At 38.1% G+C, this 11,369-nt stretch overlaps 1 protein-coding gene across 1 annotated transcript; it reads left to right on the top strand.

Moving 5' to 3' along the window:
* The first annotated feature begins 7,742 nt into the window (after window positions 1-7,742).
* LOC134206793 (alpha-amylase A-like) lies at window positions 7,743-9,444 on the top strand. The gene has a single exon (XM_062682517.1). The coding sequence runs from the start codon at window positions 7,855-7,857 to the stop codon at window positions 9,349-9,351; it is 1,497 nt and encodes a 498-aa protein (XP_062538501.1). The 5' UTR covers window positions 7,743-7,854; the 3' UTR covers window positions 9,352-9,444.
* The last annotated feature ends 1,925 nt before the right edge of the window (window positions 9,445-11,369 follow it).

The following is an 11,369-nucleotide window of genomic DNA, read 5'->3' as shown; positions in this document are numbered from 1 at the left end:
AAACGGCATAAAAACAACACTTTACAAAATTATTCTTATTTTTTCTAATACATAGAATAAATCAAATGTCTTCACCAGTTATTTGCTTATTTATATAAGCCTCTATTGGTTTGAAAATATAAACACTTTGTTCAATTGGACGAAAGTTATGAATGAAAAACAAAAGGATGCCAACCACTTTTCTCCACATTTGAACGTTTCTCGTTTTTTGGGAGATGCAATGGCTGACAGTCGCGAATTGAACGCGAAAGCATAGAAGAGACGCGTGCATAGGGCACCCACGCACTATGGGGAAAAGGGTGGACATTAGTCGGAAAATTTACTATCTGCAATTTGTTCAATTTATGTATTGAAATATAACTCTAGTACCACCTTTTAGTGAGTGATTTGCTTGCGCATATTTGCGCTTTTACGAGAACGCTACAATCGAAGTTTTCTTGAAAATTGTGGTTTTTGTTCTCTATACCTCGTAATGATTAGAAAATAAACAACATTATTACTAGAAATATGGTTGTTTGCTTTTCATGCATGCTATATTGGAAACATACAAAAAAAAGCAGAAAATTTTTTTTTTTATCGCTGTTGACATTTTTTGAAGGGTTAACGATGGCCCTTAAAGGGTTAAAAAAGGTTCTTAAATATTGCTCAACATAATATATGTTGCGTAGAAACAGTTTTCATTGAAAAAATATGTTTGGCCGCCCATTTGTATGAGGATTCCCCATAGTGCCATGGGGGAAAATGGCTTCTCTCATATCAATATCAAATTTGCAAAACGACTTGACTGCTTTTGTAAACAAATATTCAAACGTCGAATTGTCGAATCTCCGGGAATCGAACCCAGCCACCCTCAGCATGGTCTTGCTTTGTAGCCGCGCATCTTACCGCACGGCTAAGTAGGGCCCGACTTCCCCTCTTTTAAATAGAAGTTACAAGCAGCCTAACTAAGTTGAATAAGCTGAAGAAGGCTATATTTGGTTGAAGAAGGCTATATTTGGTTGAATAAGTGCTATATCAGCTTCCAATGTTTGTTGGGAGGTGTTAGGCCATTAGGCCGAATGGCCATAAGCCGAATTAGCAAAAAGAAGCAAAAAGTGAAAAATGAGAAGTTCTTTCTTCACCTTACCCCTTCTTCATTCACCTTCTTGCATCTTCCTTCTTTTATCTGTCTTCTCCTGTATTTATTTCTTCTTCCTTTTTCCTTTTTCTTTCTTCCTTCTTTCTTTCTTTCTTCTTTCTTCTCCCTTTTTTCTTCTTCCGTCTTTCTTTTTCCTTCTTTCCGCTTCCCTCTTTGTTCTACCTTCTTTCTTCTTTCTTTCGTTTACTTCCTTCTTTCTCCGTCTTTTTTCTTTCTTATTCCTTCTTCCTTCTTCTTTCTTCTTTCTTCCTTATTCCTTGTTCCTTCTTCTTTCTTCCTTCTTCCTTTATCCTTCTTCCCTCTTACTTCTTCCTTCTTCCTTCCTTCTCCTTTCTTTCTTCTTTCTTCTTCCTTCTTTCTTCTTCTCTTTTCATTCTACCTTCTTTCGCCTTCCTTCTTCTTTCTTCCGTTTTCTTCCTTCTTTCTCCTGTCTTCTTTCTTTTTTTTCCTTCTTCTTCCTTCTTCATTCTTCCTTCTTCCTTCTTTTATCTTTCGTCTTCATTCTTCCATCTTCTTTCTTCCTTCTTCTTTCTTCCTTCTTCCTTCTTCCTTCTTCCTTCTTCTTTCTTTTTTCTTCCTTATTCCTTGTTTCTTCTTCTTTCTTCCTTCTTTCTTTATCCTTCTTCCTTCTTTATTTCTTTCTTTTTTCTTTTTCCTTCTTTCTTCTTCTTTCTTTCCTTTTCCTCCTTTTCCCTTCTCTTTTTCTTCTTCCTCCTTCTTTCTTCCTTCTTCCTTTTTCCTTCTTACTTTTTCGTTCTTCCTTATTCTTTCTTCCGTTCTACTTCTTCCTCACTTCGCACTACTCACTTCTTACACTGACCGTTCGGGCTAATGACCATTCGGCCTAATGGCCCTCAGCCTAATGACCCAGCATCTTGTTGGGAGAATATTTATTTGCGGTTTATAACCTCAGAATGCAGGTTATCATTGTTTTCTAGCTTTCTGAGGTGTTAAACTACAAAGAAACCCCCTGCTTGTCACTTTTATTCAAAAGAGGAAAAGTCGGTGGAAAGAATCCTCACTTGCGACATTCGCCCTTACTCCAGACAGAGCCTGAATTTGAATTGTTTGTTGGTAAGTCCGAAAGTTCTTTATCCTAATATACTACATTAGGCAGAAGCCCATATGGTCTAAAATTACTTTGCCGAAAATCTCATTTGGTTGAACAGTTCCTTTGGCTGAAAAAAAAAACAGTTGATCGAATAGCTCAATTACCCGAAAGGGTAATTTGGCCGCAATTAGCATTCGATTTGGCTGATGGCAATGCTGTTTGGCTGAAATATTTGTTTTGCCGAAAGGACATTTTCAGCCAAACGACCATTTCTATTTTTCGGCCAAATGATCTAGTCGGTCAAAGGACTTTTTCGACCAAACGACTATTTCGGCCAAATGACATTTTTAGCAAAAAAAAACTGTTAGAGCAAAAAACTTTTTCGGTCAAATTATCAATTCGGCCAAATGAGGCTTTCGGCTGTTTGTCGTTTTGAAGAAACGCCATTTGGTCAAAAATTATATATGGGTGGATATTTTTGACCATACTACCGTTCAGTAATCAACATTTTCGACCAAATGACCTATTGTTTTTCGTTGTATAACCGTTTTGCCCAAACATTCATTTCGATCAAATACAATTCGGCTGGATGATTTTGGACTTAACGTATTATTCGGTCTAAGGGCTTTCGTCAAATAATTTTCGATCAAACTGTAACGTTTTACGTTTATTTCGATTAAAATTCAAATAAAAATATTCAATTAGAACCGATAAAACAAATATAAATTTTGAATTTAGTTTAAATTTATGATCGTGTGTCGTGTTTCGTTTGCGTTCGTAAAATCTGTTCGTTCCTGTATCAATTTCAAGTTTATAGTTTTTGTTATAAAAGCTCAACTCATTATGACACGCATGTGAGCTGCAAATAGGCGGCAAACAGGCGCCATGCCTCCGATCGCCATGCCAATCGGTTGGCGCAATTTTATTTGAATATGCTTTACAATCAAATTGAATGATAGCTCAGATTTGAATAGTGAATAGTAAAATGATTTCAAAAGATTCAAAATTTCTTGGCGCAAGTACGACTCAGACTCGCTCATTTCGTCTACGAATCGGCTGGAGAGCAGAAGTGCGCGAATTAAATACTTACGTTCAGTTTTTGAAAGTTTAAGATTTTGCTTGAGTAATTTTAGTTTAATTTGAAGGTAAAATTAGTGAGTGAGTTTTAAAAAAATAAGTGGTGTTAAATGTTCTGTGTTTTTCTTCCTAGCTTAGTGGACCGAGGTCCAATCGATTGCGTTTTCTGCTCAGATAATTTTATTGAAGTGAATTAATACGAAAAAAGGTAATTAAATTTTATTAAGTTGAGCAATTCTTAAAATAATGTGATTTCGTGTTGGACACGCAGCGCCCTGCGCTTTTTTCGTACGGCTGGATTTTCTGTCGCTAATCGGCGGCATTCATCGTCTCATCGAGATTCCGTTCGTGGTATTCTACCACGACTTCGTCCGTTGACTGTCCGAGGACCGTCCGACCCGTGTGCCCAGCGAAGGCCCGCCTCAAGTAGGTAGCCAAACGGAGGTGAGTGAGGTCGCTAAGTCACTCGTAGCGAATTTACCACGTTGGTCGTTAATTGCCGACGGAAAGGTCCATCCCGTTACATTTTCGGACCAGTGTTTTGGAGAGTGTAGGTTCGTCTTTCTGCGTGTCGTCAATTGCACGCCACGAACCTCGATCCTAACCAAAGGATAGAGGACGCACCACTCCCCGCTCGGTGAACCGGAAAGGTACGCGAAGCCGGGTCGCTTGGGTACGTGTGCCTCTATTCGGCGGAGCCGATCGTCCCGGGGAATCCAGGCCAAGTGCCACAACACTCTCTCCGATCGAAATCGGAAGCTTCCGTTCCAGCCGCCACTCACTCCGCACCTTTAGATCGGCCATATCGCACACGGGTCATCTCCATCGCTGCGCGCCAAATCGCAGTACGGACCCGCCGGTGACCGCCATCGTGTTACCGCCATCTTCGAAGTAATCGTCGCCATCATCGAGACAACGATAGCCTCATCGTTCCCGCCAGCACCGAGTCATCAAAATCCTGCGCAGGTACGTGAAGAGCTTTTATTACATGGCCATGTTTGCTCTTTTTCCATTCCGTACGTTAAATACGTGTCCAATGCGAATGAATGATCTAAAATATAGTGTTTTGATTGAATTCTTGAATTGGTTGAATTACGTTACGTTTAACGCCAGTTGGCAAATAAAGCATACTCGCTAATCAAATTAAGTTTCAGTTTCGTTTCCTTACTCGAATGAGTGAACATTCCTTAGGCCTTCCCTAAAATTCGTACGAATAAAGAGTCGTAGTTAGTGCATGCGTTACGAAATTGATTACGAGTATTCCGCGAACCGTTCGAGAATTTCCCTGAGCGAAAAGGTCTCCAAAAGTCGGGCAAATCGAACACGACCGGTGGTCTCTCTTTGAGAGTGGCGCTAAAGCCACCGTTTAGCAAATCCTCGTGAACATTCCCCGAACGGTTACAAAACGACCCATCTTCTTTTTTAATAATTTTTAATTGAATTTCCGATGAATTTCTTATGGACAATACAATGAATACGGAGACGAGCCAGCCTCGGGCTGAAAGTCTCTTTAATAAAGATACAAAAAAAAATACAATGAATTCCCTGTAGAAATCCAAAAAAACCTTCAAAAATCCGATTTTTTTTCGTTGAAATACAAAACGGTTTCCCCTATAAAAAATTTGAGGCTCTGAACAATTTTGGTTTAAATTCCGTACAATTCACCTCAGAAATTTTGAAGAATTTTCCATAGAAAATTTGAAAAAATCCCGTGCAAATTCCAATGAATTTCTTATGAAAATTTCTAACAATTTGCCGTTGAAATCTAATTTTGTTTTGTTGATGTCCACATTTTGAATAATCTCCCGCGGAAAATCTTATTGAATTCTTTGTAAATTTCGAAGAATACTCAACAGAAACTCTCCGTGGATTTTCCGAACATTTTCCTGTAGAAACTCAAACAATTTTCCTTGGAAATTCAAAAGAATTATCAAAACTTCAAAATAGGTAGTTGCCATTGAAAGTCCGAAAATAATTTTCAAATTATTATTTTGGAGAAACTCAGAGAATTTTCATCATCATCATCAAAAACATCAGATTTTTCCGAAGAAATGCAAAAGATTCTCCAGTTGGAAACAACCAGAAAAAATGCAGAAAAAAAAACTTTGAAAAACAAACGTTAAAAATCTCCACGCCGATTCACGCCGCCACCGCCGGCGGCTAAAATAACTTTCGGCGTGACGTGACAGAGTAGTTTAGCAGAACGATCGCATCATTTTGGTTATATTTGTCATACTGATGGATAATGATCTACAGGTTGATTAAATGAAGTGGGGTCGCTCATATTCGAACGCAAGAAGATTTGGTTTTCTGTAAGGCTATATTTTTATTTGTTATACGGAGTAGTAGTTTGTTGATTGATTGAAGTATTTGATTAGCGACAAGTGATTAAGGTCGGCATGAGTTGCCCTAAGTTTAGAAAGATTGTAGTATTGTTCGAATGCTTTCAATCTTACACTTTTAGCGCTATGGAGAGTCTACGCGACACTTAATAGAAACATGATTAAAAGAATAAGATTCAAAACTAGAAAAAAAGAATCGTCCTTACATGTCTCGGGTCAGGGTGCGATGAAGGATTTTAATAAAGATAGTTCGATTGGTGTAGCTGCGTATGGATCACAGTTTCAAACGTGTGGATCACACATTCAAGTATTCCTTCCTCTGCGTTGGTGTGACGCCCGCAAGAAGAAAAGTGTTATTTTGAATCAGAATGATCACAATTCTGCGTGGTGGGACACGTGCATTCAAGTGTTTCTTCCTCTGCGTTGGAGGGACACCCGCAAAAAGAAAAGTATTATTGTTGATCGGAATGGTCACATTCCGGGACGCCCGCATTCAAATGTTTCTTCCTCTGCATTGGAGGTCTCTCCCACAAGAAGAAAAGTGTTATTGTGGATCGGAATGACTACAATTCCTGGGACACCTGCACTCGAGAGTTTCTTCATCTACGCGTTGGTGGGACGCCCGCAAGAACTATAGTGTTACTGTGGATCTCCACCCGGGTAGACGATAATAGCTCATTAACAGTAAAACGTGATATTGATAACAAAACATGATATGAACTTGTCAATATCTTGAGCTATTAGCTTGTTCTTGTTAATAGCAAAACCTGATATTTTTATGACATTTTGGTGCAAGTTTTGTTGTTTTCGCTTGTTATTTTTCACTCTCATTTAAATAAGTTCATATCATGTTTTTATATCGAATCAATCCCGATTTGTTGTCGGTCTAAGCGATAAGATTCAAGCCACCTAAGGAGTCCAGGCTCAATTCATTTTTTTTTTAATTTGACGAGTAACATTGAAATGCCAATGCGATAATGCCTCGTCAGTGTATAGAGCTTCCACGTAGTTTCCATTATCTATCGCATTCAACGAATAATCAATGAATTCTATGAAATTTGTAGCGGTAGAGCGATCATTGAGAAATCCCTGCTGCTTTTTGTAATTCTGATTTGAAGTTATGTAGTTGTTGTAAGTTTTTCATTGATAATAGATTCAAAAAGTTTGGGAATATGGTGATGTATATTTTTTAAAAGAAATCTCCAAAAAGATTACGGATATCTTCAGAGCAATTACCCATGCGTTTATCTTAATACATGAGTGACGGAAAATTGTCTGAATTATATTTTGATTTTACGCAATTGAAGAAGTTCTTTGGACATAATTTTATTTCGTTTACTGTTTTCGTATTGTACTCCTTAAAGGCTACACCAATTGCTAGTTTTAATTGATCAAAGATGCTAAATATTTATCCAAATTTTCAATCGTATTGTCTAGCTTGTAATTGCGATTCTATAATTTTTTTTTAGCTGCCTACTGTACCAATTTGGATATTTTGAATTTCCGTTCCGTCTTTTTCTTCCTTTTGCAACCTCGTCGATAATAATATCAAAATTGGTATTATAAAAGACATCAACGGAAGATTCAATATTCCCTTCATTTTCTAAAATTTTCTTCCAGGTAAATATACTTAGTTTATGTCTTATATTATCATAGTGGATTCCATCTTTGCATTTCATCCGATGATTTGCAAAAAAAAATCTAGCGTGCTACCTGTATTTGAAATTCGAAAACGCTCGACGATGATGGTTGGTCAAAACTGTGAACATCAATCAGACTCCTGTATAATGCGTTACGTTGAGGATATTGGGAACTCTAGGACTCCCATCAATGACGAGAAATTGTTTTTTTTTTTCAATTTTTCTCCCCACACACTCAACTATGATATGTAAATGGCAAACTATTACCTCCATGACTAACTGTGAATCCATCTATTAGGATGAAGAAAAAAAAAATTCGAATGACTCACTGTTTACCTCACTCTTCTGTATCAAGTTAACTGGTAGCTCCACAGTACAATACGTTCATCAATTAAGATTTAGTACCACTGAACAACGCGTTGCAACGTAAGAGAAAACCAAGATAGTAAACGTTTACATTTATAAAAATTGTCAAAGCCCATCTCCGGGAATTGATAAGAAGACGATCAATCAACCGAAATCTACATATAATATGACACACATGAATAAGAAACTAAGCATCGGGACGGGACCGTTTTAGGTCAGTCTGTTAAAAAATCAACCAAAATGCAGTCAGTGATTCTAATTACTCTGATGCTATGTAATGTGATGGTGGTTCAAAGTCAGTTTGACCCTCACTGGTGGCCGGGTCGTAGTGGAATAGTTCAGCTGTTCGAGTGGAAATGGACTGATATTGCAGATGAGTGTGAACGTTTTCTAGCCCCGACGGGCTTTGGGGGAATTCAAATTTCACCAGCTACAGAAAATGCAGTGATATACAGTTCGTTTCGACCATGGTGGGAGCGTTATCAACCTGTGTCCTACTACTTGAACACTCGCTCTGGAAGTGAAGCGGAATTCGCTCAAATGGTACGTCGTTGCAATGCAGTCGGCGTGAGGATTTATGCAGATGTGGTATTAAATCAAATGGCTGCTTCAATTCAGTATGGAGGAAGTGGTGGCTCGATAGCAGATTCAAGCAGTCTTACGTATCCTGCGGTGCCGTACAACTCATCAGATTTCAACACGGCGTGTGAAATTAAAGAAAAGAGCAATCCTGTAGAAAAAAGAGACTGTCGCCTGAACAGCCTACCGGATTTGAACCAACGATCAGAATGGGTACGTGATAGAGTGGTGAACCTTTTGAATAAGTTTATTGTCTACGGAGTGGCTGGTTTTCATGTGGATGCTGCCAAGCACATGTGGTCAGGTGATCTGCAAATTATTTATAGCAGACTTGCCAATCTTGCGCAGGATCACGGCTTTTCTGCAAATGCTAGACCTTTCATCATACAAGACATAGTGGACGTTAGTGACGATGGAATTTCGAAGTTCGAATATACACCTCTGGGGACAGTCACTGAGTACCGATATTCGGATACAATGGGACTCGTCTTCAGTGGACATCAACGATTGTCCACACTCATCAACATTGGACAACCGTTTGGATTTCCAGCTTCAGAGAGAACTCTCGTTTTCGTAGATAACCATGTGAAACAAAGGAGCAATTCGGAGAAAGGTCCCATTTTAACCTACAAAGACGGAAAGCATTACATAATGGCTGTGGCATTTATGCTAGCACATCCTTATGGGACACCCAGAGTCATGAGTTCATATGCGTTCAATAATGGTGACCATGGCCCCCCAGCGGATTCTAATGGAAATATTATCTCCCCGACAGTCAATTCAGATGGCACCTGCGGTAACAACTGGATCTGCGAGCATCGTTTGAACGCTATAGCAAATATGATTGGCTTCAGAAATACTGTCGCCGGAACCGATGTTTCCTATTGGGTTGACAACGGAGCATATCAGATGGCGTTTTGTCGTGGAAATCGGGGATTTATTGTATTCAATCTTGAACGAACAGATTTGGACCAAACCATGCAGACATGTTTACCCTCGGGGGTATACTGTGATGTTATCACCGGAACGATAGGAACTGGTGGCACTTGTACGGGCTATTCGATCGAAGTAGATGCGAACGGTTTGGCGAGAATTTATGTGGCTGCATTTGGTGCCTTCAACGTTCTGGCAATTCATGCCAACTCAAAGGTACAGTAGATTATTGTGCAACCCGTAGCTATTGATACATTCAACGTAATTTATAATTTATCTGAATAAAATTGAACTATTATAAATAAATGTTGAGAATTATATGATTATTATATTATTGAGAGATTTCCAGTTCTTCCCAATCAGATGACTCACTCTGAAACGACGATTCACTTAGAAAGATTGCTACGAAAGCATTATGCAACAATTTTACTCCATATTTCCAAAATATGAATAGAGCATAGGGGAGCCGTTCGTCACTTCATTTCATGGGAGCTATCAAAAACAAAGAATGGAAAGGAGTTTGAATTGTTTTAATTTTTGTGGTTTTTTCAGCAGTGAGCTTTTGCTAATATGCGTCAAAAAGAAGTATCGAGATTGGTGCCGTATTTTTCTGTTTTGCGATGATATTAATATATGTTCAGTGAGATGGAAATCGGAACAATTCCCCCATATGTATTCATATCTTCTCCTACCATACACTATGATCTTATTATTATTATAAAGTCCCGGATTCAGCTTTCTTGACCCGCATTGCCAGGCGTCCCGCATTCCATGTTGAATCTGTAGAATCTATGGAATCTGTAGGAATTACGAAACAGATATGACTAAGCAGAAGAGAAAAAGTCGCCTGGGTAATCTGGAGAGTCTATTTACCTTAAATGAGATTGATGGTTTGAACGATTTTTAGAACGTTTAGTTTTACGTAGGTATTGTGGATTGTGAAATATTTCTAATTTTAAAAATATTTTGGTAATCCATAGATCTCAGGGTAATTGTCCATATGAAATCGAGTAGCTGACATCAAACTGGATGTTGTAAGTGAATAGAGAGAAAATCTATTTTTAAATGATTTGATAAGCTCTCAAAATAATGCAAGAGTTGTCTCAGCGCTGCGCTGGTAGCGATGAATGCCGTTCAAAATAGTGACCATAGTGACCAACGATGATGAAAAAAGTGACCAAATTGTGAATTTCAGTTGCCGAAAAAGTGACCAAATGTGCCTTTGTATGAAGTTCTTAACTGACAAAAGCATGAGGTTTGCAATTCCTGGTCACGCTTATTTTTACGCACGATCAAGATACCATCTAGCCTGGCCTGTACTAGAATTCCTTCTAACATATAGGGGAAGAGGTACGGTTGTGGGCACCCTTTTGTATTTGACCCATAAGTTACCTTACTACTAGAAAAAAAAAATAGTTTGATTTCATCGGTTTGAAAAAAAATATTGACAGTTTTGCAAATTTGACATTTTTGGACATTTCAATTTTGTTTCGGTTGTGGGCACCTTTGAAAACTCAGCTAAAAATAAACCACCCAGATTTAAACAAAAGGAATAATTTATTCATTCTAGTAGCCAGGAAGCACTAGAAAAATCATATCAATCCACCTAGCAGTGATGATGCCTCCATCGGTGCATTGGGGAGGATATTAAAAAAATCACATGAGAATAGTCTAAAATAGCACTTTAGGTAAATGGGTTTAAATTTTTCATTGATTTATGTTTTATTGATATACCTCACAGTAAAAATCCTGATTAATCACCCTAGCGGTAATAGTGAACAAGAACATTATAAAAAATAATATTTTGGCCATAAATGTTGATCCCATAGTCCGATCTGACCAATTTTCAATAGGAAACAGTGGGACAGGATTCCCCGTCGAATGCAACCTGTTGTAAGCAAATCAGCCAACGATTTGTTCCAAAAAGTGTAGATATAATAACTAGACATACCCAAAGAACAAAAATATGAATTAAACTCATTATTTCAATCAAATATGTCTAAATAATTAAAAACTGCATAAAAACGTCATTTGAAATAAGTTAGGGAACGACTAAAACGATATTGAATGATTTGTCAATAAAATAAGGGTGCCCATAACCGAACCAACAAAGGTGCCCACCATCGAATTCCGCAGCCATTTTGGAAAAAAAAAGAAAAAAGAAATTCGCGCTAAAATTGTAATGGCAATCGTCATTGAGTCTCAAAATAGATTTAATTTACTGTATAAAAATGCATTGAAAC

This window comes from Armigeres subalbatus, chromosome 1 (genome assembly GCF_024139115.2).
Source record: "Armigeres subalbatus isolate Guangzhou_Male chromosome 1, GZ_Asu_2, whole genome shotgun sequence".
Lineage (NCBI taxonomy): Eukaryota > Metazoa > Arthropoda > Insecta > Diptera > Culicidae > Armigeres > Armigeres subalbatus.
Note: the sequence above shows the minus strand (reverse complement) of the source record. Positions and strands in the feature narration are given on the sequence as shown.